Source organism: Oncorhynchus mykiss, chromosome 23 (genome assembly GCF_057628025.1).
Source record: "Oncorhynchus mykiss isolate SJ-2025 chromosome 23, ASM5762802v1, whole genome shotgun sequence".
NCBI classification, from domain to species: Eukaryota; Metazoa; Chordata; class Actinopteri; order Salmoniformes; family Salmonidae; genus Oncorhynchus; species Oncorhynchus mykiss.
The window spans coordinates 30368916-30389605 of record NC_143044.1 but is presented as its reverse complement, the minus strand read 5'-3'; the positions used below and the strand labels follow the sequence as shown (position 1 = coordinate 30389605).

General features: G+C 43.5%; 1 protein-coding gene and 1 pseudogene across 2 annotated transcripts in view; one reads left to right on the top strand and one right to left on the bottom strand.

Annotated features, from left to right (window-relative positions):
* Positions 1 to 2486: 2486 nt before the first annotated feature.
* LOC149972561 (uncharacterized) lies at positions 2487 to 3725 on the bottom strand (annotated as a pseudogene).
* An 8610-nt stretch (positions 3726 to 12335) lies between these two features.
* The window catches only part of dna2 (DNA replication helicase/nuclease 2), a 34466-nt gene continuing 26111 nt past the window's right edge, over positions 12336 to 20690 (top strand). For both annotated transcript variants that reach the window (XR_016491056.1, XM_021580991.3), the window contains exons 1-2: positions 12336 to 12748; positions 20279 to 20335. Coding sequence is in view for 1 of the 2 variants with exons in the window: in XM_021580991.3 (XP_021436666.3) it covers positions 12719 to 12748; positions 20279 to 20335 (87 nt within the window). In the remaining variant the exon portion in view is untranslated. The remainder of the gene's footprint in view (positions 12749 to 20278; positions 20336 to 20690) is intronic.

Genomic DNA, 20690 nt, shown 5'->3' with positions numbered 1-20690 from the left:
CACACACCTGTCTATATAAGGTCCCACATTTGACAGTGCATGTCAGAGCAAAAACCAATACATGAGGTAGAAATAAATGTACTTAGAGCTCAGAGACAGGATTGTGTCGAGGCATGGATCTAGGGAACAGTACCAACAAATTTCTGCATCATTGAAGGTCCCCAAGAACACAGTGGCCTCCATCATTCTTAAATGGAAGAAGTTTGGAACCACCAAGACTCTTCCAAGAGCTGGCCGCCCGGCCAAACTGAGCAATCGGGGGAGAAGGGCCTTGGTCACTCTGACAGAGCTCCAGAGTTCCTCTGTGGAGATGGGAGAAACTTCCAGAAGGACAACCATCTCTTCAGTACTCCACCAATCAGGCCTTTATCGTAGAGTGGCGAGATGGAAGCCACTCCTCAGTAAAAGGCACATGACAGCCCACTTGGAATTTGCCAAAAGGCACCTAAAGGACTCTCAGACCATGAGAAACCAGATTCTCTGGAGCGGGGACCCTCGCAGCGGGCCCCGGACTGAAGATCATCGTAGAGTGCGCCACTGGACGGAAAGGCGCCTCTGGACTGAGGAGCGGCTCTGGCAGCTCAGGACAGGAGGGAGATTACAGCATCGCCGGCGTGACAGCTGTCTCTGGCGGCTCCTGGTTGTCTGACGGCTCTGACGGATCCGGACGGGAGGGGGACTCTGGCGGATCCGGACGGGAGGGGGACTCTGGCGGATCCGGACGGGAGGGGGACTCTGGCGGATCCGGACTGGTAGGTTCCGGACTGCGACCCGTCGTGGTAGGTTCCGGACTGCGACCCGTCGTGGTAGGTTCCGGACTGCGACCCGTCGTGGGAGGTTCCGGTCTGCGGCCCGTCCTGGGAGGTTCCGGACTGCGGCCCGTCCTGGGAAGTTCTGGTCTGCGGACTGTTGCTGGACGCTCTGGACTGGGTACTTTTGCCGGACGCTCTGGACTGGCTACTGTAGCCGGACGCTCTGGACTGGGTATTGTCGCCGGACGCTCTGGACTGGCGAGGCTCTCTGTAGGCCTGGTCCCGGCACTGGTGGTACTGGGCCGAGGACACGCACCTCAGGGCGAGTGCGGGGAGGAGGAACAGGGCGTACTGGACTGCCGAGGCGCACTATAGGCCTGGTGCCGGCACTAGTGGTACCGGGCTGGGGACACGCACCTCAGGGTGAGTGCGAGGAGCAGGAACAGGGAGTACTGGACCCTGGAGGCGCACTGGTGGCCTGGTGCCGGCACTGGTGGTACCGGGCTGGAGACACGCACCCCAGGGCGAGTGCGGTGAGGAGGATCAGGGCGTACAGGGCTCTGGAGACGCACAGGAAGCCTGGTGCGTGGTGTTGGCACTGGTGGTACTGGGCTGGAGATACGCACCCCAGGGCGAGTGCGGTGAGGAGGAACAGGGCGTACAGGGCTCTGGAGACGCACAGGAAGCCTGGTGCGTGATGTTGGCACTGGTGGTACTGGGCTGGGGACACACACCTCAGGGCGAGTGTGGGGAGCAGGCACAGGACGTACTGGGCTGTGGAGGCGTACTGGAGGTCTGGAGTGTAAAGCTGACACAACCTGTCCTGGCTGGATGCTCAATCTAGCCCGGCCAATGCGAGGAGCTGGAATATAGCGCACCGGGCTAGAAATGCGCACTGGAGACACCGTGCGCATCTCTGCATAACACGGTGCCTGACCAGTTACACACTCCACATGGTAAGCACGAGGACTTGGCTCAGGTCTCCTACCTGACTTAGCCAATCTCCTCGTGTGCCTCCTCCCAAAAATGTATTTCGGGCTGCCTCTCGGGCTTCCGTGCTAGCCGTGTACCCTTATATCTTCGCCGTTCCTCCATTCTCCTGTATCCCTCCTCGCACTGTTCCAAAGAATCCCATGCAGGCTCTGGCACTCTCCCTGGATCGATCGACCAACTCTCAATCTCCTCCCAGGTTGTTACCCATTCGTCCTTCTCCCGGGTCTATTTCTCCATTAAGCGCTGTTCCTCCCAATCATGCTGCTTGGTCCTTTTATGGTGGGTTATTCTGTCACGTTCGTCGTAGTGAGAAGACCAAGGCGCAGCGGGAATTTAATACATGTTCAATTTGAATGAAGATGGATACTAAACAAACTACAAAAACAACAAAACGAACATGAAGCTATACTACAAACGTGCAGACACAGGCAACTAGACATAGACAATAACCCACGAAATACCCAAAGAAGATGGCTGCCTAAATATGGTTAATTGAGAACCAATCTAGGCAACCATAGACATACATAAACACCTAGATGGAAAACAACCCCATAAACCTACAAAACCCCTAGACAGTACAAAATACATACATCACCCATGTCACACCCTGACCCAACCAAAATATATAAAGAAAACAAAGAACACTCAAGTCAGGGCGTGACAGATCTGAAATACCAATAAACCTACATGACTATACTGTAAAAATGGTCTACTTTACTTCACAGTTGCACACTTATGACACTACCTGTGATGTGGAGAGAAAAAAAACGTACCATTGAACTCGGCTTCGAAAAGCAGCTGATACATTTTAACCTTGACTGCTGATTTTCTTTGCTGAGGCAGCCTCTTCAGTGTTGGCACCAGGCTCATGGCAAAGAGGGTCTCTTCATCCTCCTTCCTGTGAGCATCAGGTTGGGCTGCATCTCTCTCGACGGCTTGGAGGAGAGCCTCTGCTGAAATGAGTTGAGTGGATCCGGGGGCTGGTACCTCCGATGACACCTAGTGTGACGTTGTTCCTCTTCGTTTCTCTCTCTGTTTCTCTCCACGGCCACATCCTGTTCAACAAGGTCCTCAGTGGTCACTTCCGTGAGGTTCATAATAATCTCAGGTGGTCCTAGATCCAGAGGTGCTTCCTCCATTTCATCATCTTCCATGGCTGCACCAGTGGTGGTCATACTCGTGGATGATGTTGTAGAGGGTCTCACTCCACCGGTGGAGGTGATGGTCGCATTTGTAGATGACGTTGAGGGTCTTGATGCACCGGTGGCGACAACACTTGTGGATGACGTAGTAGAGGGTCTGGCTGTAAAATTGCCACTCGTTGCCCTAGGCACAATAAATGGATCCAGAAAGAATGTGGCAGAAGCGCCAAGGCTGCTGGCCTGAAGCTGCTGAGCCAGACCTCTTATCTTTCTCTGCCCTTCTCTCTCTCTGATACCTGTCCCTGAGTCCTCTCCACTTCCTCCTACAGTATTCTTCTACATAGACATGAACATGATAAGCCAAACCATTACCTAGCATAACTATAGTTATTGGATAGCTATCATGGACATGTCACCTACTGTACACAGACACACACACACAGTTATCTGACCAAATTATCAGGGGTACAGTAGTATCTACCATTTATCTAGCATACACACTCACACTCTTTCAAACATGATTATTTGGTAAAGTTATCAGGGGTAGTAACTAGCATAATTGATTTGACTATTGCTTTCACACACACACACACACCTCATTGGCTAGGTTAGCAAGCTAGGTTAGCTAGTTAGCGACATCTAGCACAAGCTCACTACTAAACTGACCTGACAATCCTACTATCGTGGACACTTGTCTCCAAGCAGCATTTATTTGTGTTTATGTCCCTGTAGCTGTCAGCAGTTGTGTCAAAAAGACATGGTTTTGAGGATACTGCGAAAATTATTCTCTCCTCCATGTGTCCAACCGCATGCGACCATTTTCAAAAGGTACCTGCATCAGTATAGTTGCCTAGCTGCGCAAAATGTTACGCAGGAGTTTTACAACTCCCAAGCCTGTTGGATGAATCTGCCATTGTGTTTGCAGGTTTGAGGAAAAATGCCTTTTATAAACATGTCATGCAATTCTATGTCATTTTACATATTAGCTGAATATTTTTAATACCACACATACTGTATTACCAAAATTACAGGCTAAGATAGGCCTATGTGTTCATCTTATCATATTTCTCTAATGCCAAATCAGCGTGTCTTGTTTGCATCAAAACTGTCCCTGTTCGCAAATAATTAAATCTGAGAGGTCATTGGGAATCTGAGCATGGTACTTTCAAAAGTTAGGCATACCTTTCCACCCCAGACAGAGTAGGTCTACCGACACAGATAAGAGTAAGCTGTCCAGGTTTAATAATATTCTATTGTATAGAAAGTGAATAGCTTAATCAATTGATAGTAACAAAATTAGATTACTTCCCGATTAAAGTCACATTTTTGTCTCCTCAGCCTCTGAATGTCAAAGAAACTAAACAATATACACTGAGTGTACAAAACAGCTCTTTTCATGACAGACTGACCAGGTGAATCCAGGTGAAAGCTATGATCCCTCATTGATGTCACCTGTTCAATCCACTTCAATCAGTGTAGATGAAGAGGAGGAGACAGGTCAAAGAAGGATTTTTAATCCTTGAAACAATTGAGACATGGATTGTGTATGTGTGCCATTCAGAGGGTGAATGGGCAAGACAAAATATTTAAGTACCTTTGAATGGGATGTGGGAGTAGGTGCCAGGCACAACCGGTTAGTGTGTCAGGAATGGTTTACCACCCAAAGGACATCCAGCCAACTTGACACAACTGTGGGAAGCATTGGAGTCAACATGGGCCAGCATCCCTGTGGAACGCTTTCAACACCTTCTAGTCCATGTCCCGACGATCTGAGGCCATTCTGAGGCCAAAAAGGGGTGCAACTTAATATTAGGAAGGTATTCCTAATGTTTTGTACACTTAGTATAGAGGGTTCTACATGGAACCCAGATGGGTTCTACCTCGAACCAAAAAGGGTTCTCCTCTGGGGACAGCTGAAAAACCCTTAAAGGTTCTAGATAGCATGAGTGTACTTATTTCAGACTTAAATTTGGCATCACCTGATTTTACATTACTTTGTGTTTTTTTAAGGCCAGATTCAAAAGCTTCATTAAATAATTCTTACATATGAATTTCAGGGTCCTAAAAAAGAAAACAAATGTCATCACTATTTTAAAACAAATGTGTTAATAGGGCAGTACATTTTGTACAGAAAATGCATGTATTCAGTGGAATGCACTGTACTCTGGCATTAGATGTCAGCCACATCTCTCCTTTGATAGAGAACTAACTGAGTCATTGGATTATCATGTAATTTTCAATAATCATTTCAACACCAAGACCCATTGTCTTGTCCTGTGAGTCTGACAACAATTGTAAGCATTTTATTATTTTCCTTTTCTGAAATGTGTGAGAGAGAGAGAGAGAGAGAGAGAGAGAGAGAGAGAGATTAACTGTGGGGTTCTTTATAGTTTGGCTTATTGAACAGGTCATTCAGAATCTATGTTTGAAGTTGTTGAGTGGTATGGCGGTTGTTTGGCATACACTAAATGCATGTGTTCCAGAGTAGAGAGACCCACAGTAGCTACTGTAATTAAAAACTGGCGGTGTCTGCTGTGGCAGGTGGGAAGGTGGAAATTACCTGAATGTCTTGTATTGTATTTATATTGTATTGGCTTTTGAATCAAGGTGACATAAGTGGATTATTTTTGTATATATTTCTTTACAACATTCTTTGTAGATTTAATCGCTCAAAGTTCATCTCAAAGTCCACATGATTGATGCATTTATCTGTTTAAATTATATTTGTTGGGGAGTGGGGGGAGACCCCCACTGCTAGGATTCACCTTCTGGTTCTGGGCTAATTCACCAATGTCCTCAAAATCCTAGCAACACCCCTGGTAGATGGGTTTTGGAATGAGCTAGTCAGACCTAATCCCAATTGAAATGCTATGGCAGGATTTGAAACGAGCAGTTCATGCTTGAAAGCCCACAAATGTTGATGAGTTACAGCAGTTCTGCATGGAAGGGAGGGCCAAAATTCCTTCACAGCGACGAGAGAGACTGATCAACAACTACAGGTTGTTGGTTGAAGTCATTGCAGCTACAGATGACAAAACCAGTTATAGAGTGTAAGGGTCAATTACTTTTTCACACAGCTGCATTGGGTGTTGCCTAACTTTGTTTATGAAATAAGTATGTAATTGTTGTGTTATTTGTTCACTCAGTTTCCCTCTATTTAATATTAGGTTTTGGTTGAAGATCTGGTAACATTCAGTATCAAAAATATGCAATGCGTTTTAGGATATTGTCCTGCTGAAAGGTGGATTTGTCTCCCAGTAGCTTGGTTTCCATTAATTTGGCAACAGATTTCCATGTGAATATTCAAATAAAGAGAATATGCACATTTTCCAACCAGTGGTGTGTTTCCATCAAACTTGTTGCAGATAAAACAATCTGTGTGTGATGACGTACTGCACACAATTTACTTTTCACTTAAGTTTTTATGTACCAAATATTTGTTTAAGTTCAATGTGTTTCCATTGCGTTTTCAACAAAAACTATTGCATTAAATAGCAAATGTGCGTACTCTGGTCTTTGTACGTGCGCTCTAACCATCAGCCCGCAGATACACTGCAGGTAGGTTGTGCGGGTAGGCTCATCTACATGATGAAATCATTATGGATAAGAGCAAGAGTATTTGTATTTGTCAAACGGCAGTCAAGTATCGATCATCATGTCACCAGAATACGACTCTATATTTATTAAGGAGCGTCAAGATCACCACGCACTTTCACCACCCTGTGAAGTTCATCATCATTTATTTTATCTGTAGCCTAATAAACTGCATGATTTCCAGAGTCGTAGTGGGAGTACCACATACCATGTCATTGCGTGACTCCAAGTTTACTTCGATATGTTGGTTGTTATATCAATATTTGTGCATAAAGGCATTTCCACCTCCATTTCTTGCACAATTCATTACTTCGATATGTTGGTTGTTATATCAATATTTGTGCATAAAGGCATAATTCATTTTACCGACACAAAAAGGTTCCACCATGTCAAATGAACAAATGATCTGTCAGCCTTTATAAAATTGTACCGAACTTCCTGTTTGTATCACAGGTGTCTTGATTTAAAAAAAATACGGTTTGACTTTACTTGCAAAAAAAACGTGGAAATGTGGTTAGTGTCTGTTGGAAAGCAGACTGAACCAGGTTTTCCTCTAGGACTTTGCCTATGCTCTATTCCTTTTCTTTTTATTCTAAAACACGTCCTAGTACTTGCCTATGACAAGCTCACCCATAACATGATGGAACTACCAACATGCTTGAAAATATGAAAAGTGGTACTGAATGATGTGTTGTGTTGGATTTGCCACAAAAATAATGCTTTGTATTCCGGACCAAAAGTGAATTTCTTTGCCAAAGTTTTTGCAGTATTACTTTAGTGCTTTGTTTTGGATGCATATTAGATAAATAGTTTTTTCTCTACAGCCTTCCTTCCTTTCATTCTGTAATTTACAGTAGTATTGTGGAGTAACTACAATGTTGTTGATCCATCCTCAGTTTTCTCCTGCCACAGCCATTTAACTCTGTAACTGGTTTAAAATCACCTTTGGCCTTATGGTGAAATCCCTGAGACGTTTCCTTCCTCTCCGTCAACTGAGTTAGAAAGGACGCCTGTATCTTTGTAGCGACTGGGTGTATTGATACGCCATCCAATGTGTAATAATAATTTCACCATGCTCAAAGGGATGTCTGCTTTTTTTTTTTTTTTTTTTTTTTACCCATCTACCAATAGACGCTCTTCTTTAAAAAGCATTGGAAAACCTCCCTTGTCTTTGTAGTTGAATCTGTGCTTCAAATTCACTGCTCGATTGAGGGACCTTACAGTTAATTAAATTCAGGCTGTAACATGACAAAATGTGAAAAAAGTCAAGGGGTGTGAATACTTTCTGAAGGCACTGTACACACAATTAACCATCATGAGTAGGCCTAATGAACTAAGAAAATACTTGAAAATAACCCCTATTTAATCTCTAGGGAAAAAATTGCCGGAAATTGATGGTTTGCTGTATGGATCAGATGAGATGGAGGTTATTACCACTAAATAAATTATTCTGAAAAGTTTGCCACATAATCTTTTATCCCATCAAGTTGTGTCACAGTTTGGGAACCACTGCAATATATGTTAGGAGTACAGTTAAGAATGTGGACATTGTGGCCTTTATAGCTATGGTGATTAATGGCACTGCCAAGATGGAGAGGAAGTCCAGGAAAATATATACAGTATCATTGTGGATGTGGCAGAACGGTTCCTGGGACTGAAAGACTTCTCAGCAGTGGAGTTCCATAGAGTATTTTCACAAGCTGTACCACCTTTATTTATTTTTTTTTATTTTACCTTTATTTAACCAGGTAGGCTAGTTGAGAACAAGTTCTCATTTGCAACTGCGACCTGGCCAAGATAAGGCATAGCAGTGTGAACAGACAACACAGAGTTACACATGGAGTAAACAATTAACAAGTCAATAACACAGTAGAAAAAAAGGGGAGTCTATATATACATTGTGTGCAAAAGGCATGAGGAGGTAGGCGAATAATTACAATTATGCAGATTAACACTGGAGTGATAAATGATCAGATGGTTATGTACAGGTAGAGATATTGGTGTGCAAAAGAGCAGAAAAATAAAAATAAATAAATAAAAACAGTATGGGGATGAGGTAGGTGAAAATGGGTGGGCTATTTACCAATAGACTATGTACAGCTGCAGCGATCGGTTAGCTGCTCAGATAGCAGATGTTTGAAGTTGGTGAGGGAGATAAAAGTCTCCAACTTCAGCGATTTTTGCAATTCGTTCCAGTCACAGGCAGCAGAGAACTGGAACGAAAGGCGGCCAAATGAGGTGTTGGCTTTAGGGATGATCAGTGAGATACACCTGCTGGAGCGCGTGCTACGGATGGGTGTTGCCATCGTAACCAGTGAACTGAGATAAGGCGGAGCTTTACCTAGCATGGACTTGTAGATGACCTGGAGCCAGTGGGTCTGGCGACGAATATGTAGCGAGGGCCAGCCGACTAGAGCATACAAGTCGCAGTGGTGGGTGGTATAAGGTGCTTTAGTGACAAAACGGATGGCACTGTGATAAACTGCATCCAGTTTGCTGAGTAGAGTGTTGGAAGCAATTTTGTAGATGACGTCGCCGAAGTCGAGGATCGGTAGGATAGTCAGTTTTACTAGGGTAAGTTTGGCGGCGTGAGTGAAGGAGGCTTTGTTGCGGAATAGAAAGCCGACTCTTGATTTGATTTTCGATTGGAGATGTTTGATATGGGTCTGGAAGGAGAGTTTAGAGTCTAGCCAGACACCTAGGTACTTATAGATGTCCACATATTCAAGGTCGGAACCATCCAGGGTGGTGATGCTGGTCAGGCGTGCGGGTGCAGGCAGCGAACGGTTGAAAAGCATGCATTTGGTTTTACTAGCGTTTAAGAGCAGTTGGAGGCCACGGAAGGAGTGCTGTATGGCATTGAAGCTCGTTTGGAGGTTAGATAGCACAGTGTCCAAGGACGGGCCGGAAGTATATAGAATGGTGTCGTCTGCGTAGAGGTGGATCAGGGAATCGCCCGCAGCATGAGAAACATCATTGATATATACAGAGAAAAGAGTCGGCCCGAGAATTGAACCCTGTGGCACCCCCATAGAGACTGCCAGAGGACCGGACAGCATGCCCTCCGATTTGACACACTGAACTCGGTCTGCAAAGTAATTGGTGAACCAGGCAAGGCAGTCATCCGAAAAACCGAGGCTACTGAGTCTGCCGATAAGAATACGGTGATTGACAGAGTCGAAAGCCTTGGCAAGGTCTATGAAGACGGCTGCACAGTACTGTCTTTTATCGATGGCGGTTATGATATCGTTTAGTACCTTGAGCGTGGCTGAGGTACACCCGTGACCGGCTCGGAAACCAGATTGCACAGCGGAGAAGGTACGGTGGGATTCAAGATGGTCAGTGACCTGTTTGTTGACTTGGCTTTCGAAGACCTTAGATAGGCAGGGCAGGATGGATATAGGTCTGTAACAGTTTGGGTCCAGGGTGTCGCCCCCTTTGAAGAGGGGGATGACTGCGGCAGCTTTCCAATCCTTGGGGATCTCAGACGATATGAAAGAGAGGTTGAACAGGCTGGTAATAGGGGTTGCGACAATGGCGGCGGATAGTTTCAGGAATAGAGGGTCCAGATTGTCCAGCCCAGCTGATTTGTACGGGTCCAGGTTTTGCAGCTCTTTCAGGACATCTGCTATCTGGATTTGGGTAAAGGAGAACCTGGAGAGGCTTGGGCGAGTAGCTGCGGGGGGGGGGGAGCTGTTGTCCGAGGTTGGAGTAGCCAGGCGGAAGGCATGGCCAGCCGTTGAGAAATGCTTGTTGAAGTTTTCGATAATCATGGATTTATCGGTGGTGACCATGTTACCTAGTCTCAGTGCAGTGGGCAGCTGGGAGGAGGTGCTCTTGTTCTCCATGGACTTCACAGTGTCCCAGAACTTTTTGGAGTTGGAGCTACAGGATGCAAACTTCTGCCTGAAGAAGTTGGCTTTAGCTTTCCTGACTGACTGTGTGTATTGGTTCCTGACTTCCCTGAACAGTTGCATATCGCGGGGACTATTCGATGTTAGCGCAGTCCGCCACAGGATGTTTTTGTGCTGGTCGAGGGCAGTCAGGTCTGGAGTGAACCAGGGGCTATATCTGTTCTTAGTTCTGCATTTTTTGAACGGAGCATGCTTATCTAAAATGGTGAGGAAGTTACTTTTAAAGAAAGACCAGGCATCCTCAACTGACGGGATGAGGTCAATGTCCTTCCAGGATACCCAGGCCAGGTCGATTAGAAAGGCCTGCTCACAGAAGTGTTTTAGGGAGCGTTTGACAGTGATGAGGGGTGGTCGTTTGACTGCGGCTCCGTAGCGGATACAGGCAATGAGGCAGTGATCGCTGAGATCCTGGTTGTAGACAGCGGAGGTGTATTTGGAGGGCCAGTTGGTCAGGATGACGTCAATGAGGGTGCCCTTGTTTACAGAGTTAGGGTTGTACCTGGTGGGTTCCTTGATGATTTGAGTGAGATTGAGGGCATCTAGCTTAGATTGTAGGACTGCCGGGGTGTTAAGCATATCCCAGTTTAGGTCACCTAACAGAACAAACTCTGAAGCTAGATGGGGGGCGATCAATTCACAAATGGTGTCCAGGGCACAGCTGGGAGCTGAGGGGGGTCGGTAGCAGGCGGCAACAGTGAGAGACTTATTTCTGGAGAGAGTAATTTTCAAAATTAGTAGTTCGAACTGTTTGGGTATGGACCTGGAGAGTATGACATTACTTTGCAGGCTATCTCTGCAGTAGACTGCAACTCCTCCCCCTTTGGCAGTTCTATCTTGACGGAAGATGTTATAGTTGGGTATGGAAATCTCAGAATTTTTGGTGGCCTTCCTGAGCCAGGATTCAGACACGGCAAGGACATCAGGGTTAGCAGAGTGTGCTAGAGCAGTGAGTAAGACACACTTAGGGAGGAGGCTTCTGATGTTGACATGCATGAAACCAAGGCTTTTTCGATCACAGAAGTCAACAAATGAGGGTGCCTGGGGACATGCAGGGCCTGGGTTTACCTCCACATCACCCGCGGAACAGAGAAGGAGTAGTATGAGGGTGCGGCTGAAGGCTATCAAAACTGGTCGCCTAGGGCGTTGGGGACAGAGAATAAGAGGAGCAGGTTTCTGGGCATGGTAGAATATATTCAGGGCATAATGCGCAGACAGGGGTATGGTGGGGTGCGGGTACAGCGGAGGTAAGCCCAGGCACTGGGTGATGATGAGAGAGGTTGTATCTCTGGACATGCTGGTTGTAATGGGTGAGGTCACCGCATGTGTGGGGGGTGGGACAAAGGAGGTATCAGGGGTATAAAGAGTGGAACTAGGGGCTCCATTGTAAACTAAAACAATGATAACTAACCTGCACAACAGTATACAAGGCATATTGACATTTGAGAGAGACATACAGCAAGGCATACAGTAATCACAGGTGTTGAATTGGGAGAGCTAGCTAAAACAGTAGGTGAGACAACAACAGCTAATCAGCTAGCACAACAACAGCAGGTAGAATGGCGATTGATTAGGCAGAGAGGGTCGGATTAACTACACACAGAGCCTAAATGCGGCTGGGGCCGACAGATAAAACATAAACAAGCAGAATGGATTACCATGAATTAATGGACAGTCCAGCATGCATCAGCTATGTAGCCAAGTGATCTTCAAGCCAAGCCAAGTGACCTTCACAGGTCATAGAGTCTGTGAAGGGAGATATTAAGATTTGAGGTAAGAAAGAAGTGGGAGCTCTGGGGGTTTTGGTTTTGTCAATGTATTTGTTTTATTGTTTTATTTTGGGTTGGTTAAGTACATTTTCCCTATCACGTATTGGTTTTATTTTTTCCCTTGGTTTTTTTCAACCCCGTCCAGTTAGCGGCGGTAATACACCATTTTGGTTTGTAGTCTGCCATAAAACTCACAGACGAAGAAGAAAATATTATGGAGTGGGAGTGTCTTGATTCTAACTACCGTGAATGCTTTTAGCGCGAAAAATAAGAAGGAACGCATAGCTGGCAATGAATGAAATAACCTGAAATAGCTGGCTAGCCAAGTCTTTTGACGAGGTTGGCTACCTTTTTATATGTAACCGGTAGGCATTTGAGATGTATGTGTGATTAGTGAAGTAATACGTTTCCAGCTAGGAACTAGCTAACGAAATATGTAAGCTTGCGTTAACTAAAGTAATTTAGCCACTCAGGTTAGCTGCAGCTATCTAAAGCTAGTCATCTAAGTTAGCTATCCTCCAAACACACATGCACGTCGTCAGATCTCTAACGTTACAATGCAGAGGACCAAGTTAAAGAAGAACTCTGTGAGTATTTGCACATTTTTATGATGCATGTAAAAGTAATAGTTTGTCACATGAATACGTAACGTTAGCTCGCTAGCTCGCAGGGTTTCCCGTAGCTCTTCATGACTAAGTTCCATTACATTACACATAGCTAAAGTAGCCATTGGACTAAGTCGTCTTCTGTATGGGGGAGATTTGTTAAAAGCCCAGAAGTTCAGTCTGAACATTAACACGCGTTACTTGGTATGGTTTTGTAAACATAAGGACCTTTCATATCAGCAAGAAATTATTTTCAAAAACTAACGGTTGAATTGAGACACCTTGTGCATATTCTAAAACATGGGGGTGGACGATTTTCTTCTCATCTTGAAAAAAATGATATTAAAGTAAATTAATCCGCCATCATTAACACGATGGAAAAATCTAATGATTTATTGAGTTATACAACGGGGGTATAATCATGAATGCTGATTGGTTAAAAGTGCATTCCAGCCGTTGTCTATTCCACAAGTTACTGCAGGCATTTTAACATCAGATGGTCACCCCAACTTCCGTCTGTTTTCCATAAACGTGCTGTAAAATCGATATATGGCCTTTTGGGTACACTCACCCTAACAAGGTGTGTATCAATTATTTTGATTGAATTTGTGTGTATATATACATACATACGCACACAATTAAGTGATAAAGCCTGAGAGTGTTGCAAACTGTGCCAATATATCCTCCAAACGCCGGCTTTGACGGCATTGTCACTTTTATACAACTCGTTACCAACATATTCAAATAATGATTGCCATATTTTCATTAAACTTTATTTTGATATATGTATTCATACTTTTTCATCCTTCCACAAGATATAGTCACAAATCAAATATAGGGTTGCAACCCAGTCGTTCAGTCTTTTTGTTCTGTATCTATGGACGCGACCCAGTCATTCATTCTAAATGTTCCATTGCCATCCAGGCTGGCAACGTTCTTATCCCTTGCTTGCTAGCTAGCCAACTACAGCTAACTTACAGTCACGTAACAACAGTAGCTACATTTGCATAAGCTGTTCTCTAGTGACATTTATTTGGATACATCCATAAAAATGATGGCAGCTGATTCATGATTTCAACTAGCTGAGAAACGCTGCCTTCCTCTCGCTCTCGTCCCAACCATGTTCATTACAATGGGACAGCTAGAGATCAAATTTGAATATTGAAACAATGTTGCAAATGTCGGAGATAGACAGCAAGGTCTAGGATGCTAAACGGCTTGCATTCCCCGAACACCTGTGTATAAGCCTAACTCAGAAAGTGTAGTTGTGTCAATAGAGGAAGTCATAAATGTATGGATCTGTGCTAAACTGCAACAGGTAAGCGAAATATCAACATTTACTGGGGGAGGGGTGATCCAAGGGTTGTCAAATGTATTTGTTTTTGCTTTGGGGAGGGTTTCTTTTTTCTATTGGGCTCAGGGTAATGTGTGTGTTTACCTTGTTTACATTTTCTCTTCTGATTGTATTTAAGCAAAAAGGCCAGAGGAGGTGTAGATGCTGTATGGCTTAATGAAATGCGTCACAATGTAAACTGGGCATTATTTAAGCAATAAGACCCGAGGGGGTGTGGCATATGGCTAATATACCACAGCTAAGGGCTGTTCGTATGCGCAACGCAGAGTGCCTGGACACAGCCCTTAGCCATGGTATATTGGCCAAACACCACAAACTACCGATGTGCCTTTTTGCTTTTATAAACTGGTTACCAACATAAATATTTTTGGGGTCATACCCGTGGTATACGGTCTGATATACCACGGCTTTCAGCATTTAGGCCTCGAACCACCCAGTTTATAATTTACTTATAAACAATTGCTTGACTTACTTCTGATATTACCCTAATAAAGTTTATAAATGTTTGTCAATGTTTAGTATGGTATGTCTATTATTCAACTTTAGCTACTGCAGGCCTATGATATGAAGGCAATAAGTGAAATAATCTGTCTGTAAACAATTGGTGGAAAAATTACTTGTATCATGCACAAAGTAGATCTCCTAACCGACTTCCCAAAGCTATAGTTTATTAACAAGAAATTTGTGGAGTGGTTGAAAAATGAGTTTTAATGACTCAAACCTACGTGTATGTAATTTTCTGACTTAGTTGTACGTTTAATTACTTCCTCTACTGGTTGTCTGGGTGGTTGGTCCTTATGCTTTGGACTAGAGGTCGACCGATTAATCGGAATGGCCGCTTTAATTAGGGCCGATTTCATGTTTTCATAACAATCGGAAATCTGTATTTTTGGACACATTTATTTTTTTTACACCACTGATCTTTATTTAACTAGGCAAGTCGGTTAAGAACACATTCTTATTTTCAATGACGGCCTAGGAACGGTGGGTTAACTTCTTATAGTATAGGGGACGGTTTTAGTGCCACTTGGGCAAAAAACAGGGGAAATGCAGCGGGGCAAAAAAAAAAAAAAAAAAAAAAAAAAAATATATATATATATATATATCAAACTTTCATTAAATCACACATGTAAGATACTCAATTAAAGCTACACTCGTTGTGAATCCAGCCAACATGTCCGATTTTAAAAAGGCTTTTCGGCAAAAGCATAAGAAGCTATTATCTGATGATAGCACAACAGTAAACAAAGATTGTAGCATATTTCAACCCTGCAGGCGCTACATAAAACGCAGAAATAAAATATAAAACATGTATTAGCTTTGACGAGCTTCTTTTGTTGGCACTCCAATATGTCCCATAAACATCACAATTGGTCCTTTTGTTCGATTAATTCCATCCATATATATCCAACTGTTAATTTATAAAGCGCGTTTGATCCAGAAAAAAACTGCTTCCAAAATGCGACACGTTCACTACAAAATATTTCAAAAGTTTCCTATAAACTTTGCCAAAATATTTCAAACTACTTTTGTAATACAACTTTAGGTATTTTTAAACGTTATTAATCGATCAAATTGTAGATGGGTTTATCTGTGTTCAATACAGGAAGACAACAAACCATGCTACTTTTCAAGTCTTGAGCAACTCTCAACAGTGTTACGCACTTCCTAGATGGCCTACTTCTTCATTGCACAAATGAATAACCTCAACCAAATTCCAAAGACTGGTGACATCCAGTGGAAGTGGTAAGAACTGAACCAGTTCCCAAGAAATATCGTTTGCCAACAAGAACTCACTGAGCAGACGGAGACCTAAAAAAAATCTGAAAGTTTAGTCCTTGGTGTTTTGCCTGCTACATAAGTTCTGTTATACTTAGACATGATTCAAACAGTTTTAGAAACTTCAGGGTTTTCTATCCAAATCTACTAATAATATGCATTCTTATATTCTTCTTCATGAGTAGCAGGAATTTAAAATTGGGCACGCTATTTATCCAAAAGTGAAAATGCGGCCCCCTATCCCAAAGAGGTTTTAACTGCCTCGTTCAGGGGCAGAAAGACAGATTTTGACCTTGTCAGCTCGGGGGATCCAATCTTGCATCCTTACAGTTAACTAGTCCAACGCAATAACGACCTGCCTCTCTCTCGTTGCACTCCACAAGGAGTGTTACGCGAATGCATTAAGCCAAGGTAATTTGCTAGCTAGTTAAACTTATCTTATAAAAAAAACAATCTCATAATCACTTGTTAACTACACATGGTTGATGATATTACTAGATATTATCTAGCGTGTCCTGTGTTGCATATAATCTGATTGAGCATGCAAGTATCTGACTGAGCGGTGGTAGGCAGAAGCAGGCGCGTAAACATTCATTCAAACAGCACTTTCGGGCATTTTGCCAGCAGCTCTTCGTTGTGCGTCAAGCATTGCGCTGTTTATGACTTCAAGCCTATCAACTCCCGAGATGAGGCTGGTGTGACCGAAGTGAAATGGCTAGCTAGTTAGCGCGCGCTAATAGCGTTTCAAACATCACTCGCTCTGAGCCTTGAAGTGGTTGTTCCCCCTTGCTCTGCATGGGTAACGCTGCTTCGAGGGTGGCTGTTGTCGTTGTATTCCTGGTTCGAGCCCAGAGAGGAGCGAGGAGAGGGATGGAAGCTATACTGTTACACTGGAAATACTAAAGTGCCTATAAGAACATCCAATAGTCAAAGGTTAATGAAATACAAATGGTATAGAGGGAAATTGTCCTGTAATTACTACAACCTAAAAACGTCTTACCTGGGATTATTGAAGACTCATGTTAAAAGGAAGCACCAGCTTTCACATGTTCTTATGTTCTGAGCAAGGAACTTAAACGTTAGCTTTCTTACATAGCACATATTGCACTTTTCCGTTCTTCTCCAACACTTTTGTTTTTGCATTATTTAAACCAAATTGAACATGTTTCATTATCTACTTGAGGCTAAATTGATTTTATTGGTGTATTATACGGTGGGGCAAAAAAGTATTTAGTCAGCCACCATATTGTGCAAGTTCTCCCACTTAAAAAGATGAGAGACCTGTAATTTTCATCAGAGGTACACTTCAACTATGACAGACAAAATGAGAGAGAAAAATCCAGAGAATCACATTGTAGGATTTTTAATGAATTTATTTGCAAATTATGGTGGAAAATAAGTATTTGGTCAATAACAAAAGTTTCTCAATAATGTGTTATATACCCTTTGTTGGCAATGACAGAGGTCAAACGTTTTCTGTAAGTCTTCACAAGGTTTTCACACACTGTTGCTGGTATTTTGGCCCATTCCTCCATGCAGACCTCCTCTAGAGCAGTGACGTTTTGGGGCTGTTGCTGGGCAACACGGACTTTCAACTCCCTCCAAAGATTTTCTATGGGGTTGAGATCTGGAGACTGGCTAGGCCACTCCAGGACCTTGAAATGCTTCTTACGAAGCCACTCCTTCGTTGCCCAGGCGGTGTGTTTGGGATCATTGTCATACTGAAAGACCCAGCCACGTTTCATCTTCAATGCCCTTGCTGATGGAAGGAGGTTTTCACTCAAAATCTCACGATACATGGCCCCATTCATTCTTTCCTTTACACGGATCAGTCGTCCTGGTCCCTTTGCAGAAAAACAGCCCCAAAGCATGATGTTTCCACCCCCATGCTTCACAGTAGGTATGGTGTTCTTTGGATGCAACTTAGCATTCTTTGTCCTCCAAACACGGCGAGTTGAGTTTTTACCAAAAAGTTATATTTTGGTTTCATCTGACCATATAACATTCTCCCAACCTTCTTCTGGATCATCCAAATGCTCTCTAGCAAACTTCAGACGGGCCTGGACATGTACTGGCTTAAGCAGGGAGACACGTCTGGCACTGCAGGATTTGAGTCCCTGGCGGCGTATTGTGTTACTGATGGTAGGCTTTGTTACTTTGGTCCCAGCTCTCTGCAGGTCATTCACTAGGTCCCCCCATGTGGTTCTGGGATTTTTGCTCACCGTTCTTGTGATCATTTTGGCCCCACGGGGTGAGATCTTCCGTGGAGCCCCAGATCGAGGGAGATTATCAGTGGTCTTGTATGTCTTCCATTTCCTAATAATTGCTCTCACAGTTGATTTCTTCAAACCAAGCTGCTTACCTATTGCAGATTGTCTTCCCAGCCTGGTGCAGGTCTACAATTTTGTTTCTGGTGTCCTTTGACAGCTCTTTGGTCTTGGCCATAGTGGAGTTTGGAGTGTGACTGTTTGAGGTTGTGGACAGGTGTCTTTTATACTGATAACAAGTTCAAACAGGTGCCATTAATACAGGTAATGAGTGGAGGACAGAGGAGCCTCTTAAAGAAGAAGTTACAGGTCTGTGAGAGCCAGAAATCTTGCTTGTTTGTAGGTGACCAAATACTTATTTTCCACCATCTGCAAATAAATTCATTAAAAATCCTACAATGTGATTTTCTGGATTTTTCTTCCTAATTTTGTCTGTCATAGTTGAAGTGTACCTATGATGAAAATTACAGGCCTCATCTTTTTAAGTGGGAGAACTTGCACAACTGGTGGCTGACTAAATACTGCCCCCCTGCTGTATTAAGTTAAAATAAGTGTTAATTCAGTATTGTTGTAATTGTCATTATTACAAATAAATACAATTGTAAAAAAAAATCGGCCGATTAATCGGTATCGGCTTTTTTGGTCCTCCAATAATCGGTGTCGGCGTTGAAAAAATCATAATCGGTCGACCTCTACTTTGGACACTGTCACTAACTTCCAGACGAGCTTCAATGCCATACAACTCTCCTTCCATGGCCTCCAACTGCGCTTAAATGCAAGTAAAACTAAATGTGTGCCCTTCAACTGATTGCTGCCCACACCTACCCACCCATCCAGCATCACTACTCTGGATTGTTCTGACTTAGAATATGTGGACAACTACAAATATCTAGGTGTCTGGTTAGACTATAAACTCTCCTTCCAGACTCACGTTAAGCATCTCCAATCCAAAATGAAATCTAGAATTAGCTTCCTATTTCGCAACAAAGCATCCTTCACTCATGCTGCCGAACATACCCTTGTAAAACAGACTATCATACCGATCCTTGACTTCGGCGATGTCATTTACAAAATAGCCTCCAACACTACTCAGCACATTGGATGCAGTCTATTACAGTGCAATCCGTTTTGTCACCAAAGCCCCATATACTACCCACCACTGTGACCTGTATGCTCTCGTTGGCTGGCCCTGGCTTCATATCCGTTGCCAAACCAACTGGCTCCAGGTCATCTATAAGTCAATGCTAGGTAAAGGCCCAACTTCTCAGCTCACTGGTCAACATAGCAGCACCCACTCGCATTACGGGCTCCAGCAGGTGTATTTCACTAGTCACTCCCAAAGCCAATTTTTCCTTCGGCCGCCTTTCCTTCCAGTTCATTGCTTCCATTGCTTGCAATTATCACTGAAGCTGAAGACTCATCTCTCCCTCACTAGCTTTAAGCACTAGCTGTCAGAGCAGATCACTGCACCTTTAAATAGCCCATCCAACTACCTCATCATATTGTTATTTATTTTGCTCCTTTGCACCTCAGTACCGCTACTTGCACACTCATCTTCTGCACCTCTATCACCCCAGTGTTTAATTTGCCATACTGTAATAATTTCGTCACTATGGTCTATTTATTGCCTCAGCCCCCTTATGCTCCCTCATTTGCACACACTGTATATATACACTTTCTCTATTGTGTTATTGATACTGTTTATTCCATGTGTAACTCTGCTGGAAATTTGAGGCGAAATATCCACAAGAAAAGTATTACCAAACATACTTTTCAAAATGCTGGTAGTGCATTCAGATTTCACCTGAAGCATGCGCACACAATGTAAATACATGCATGAAATTCATACATACTAGCAGCTCGTGCATGTTACTTGATTTTGCACATGCTTTATGTGACAGAAGTCTGAGCGCACTAGTACCAGCTTTTTTACCAAATCAGTTTAATACTTTCCTGTGGATATTTTGGTCTCGTTACGATATGATAACTGATTCAGAGGGGTTGGGTTAAATGCGAAAGACGTGCATTGTTGTACAACTGACTAGGTATCCCCCTTTACCCTAACACCACAAAGGCTCTATGCTAATTTGCTGTACTTTGTCCCAACGATAGGTAATTGGAGGCCATCAGAAGACACTCTCTTCATTTTTCTACCCAAACAAACTCAAGGTGAGTTAAGGCGTCCACATGCTTCACAGCCGGTAGAGTTTGGCATATACTATGATATTTTTCTTTTGGACTCGGGTGAGTTTATTCCGCTGTTTGGGCGCACATTGTTTTCTGGAGGCAAGCAGAATTTCAGGGAAAGCCTACTCCCCTTCCTCGGTGATTGCTCAACAGTAGGGATTCTTCAATAGTCTTTGTCATTCAATGAGAGGCAACTCGTTTTATGCAACAACAAAAAATCATAACTGCACCAAACATCTTAGTCGCGCAATTTTACATTCAACTAAGATCTTCTGCAAAACATCAAAATGAATGACAGATTTATTGAGTTAGATTAATTCGGACTATTTAGAAGAAG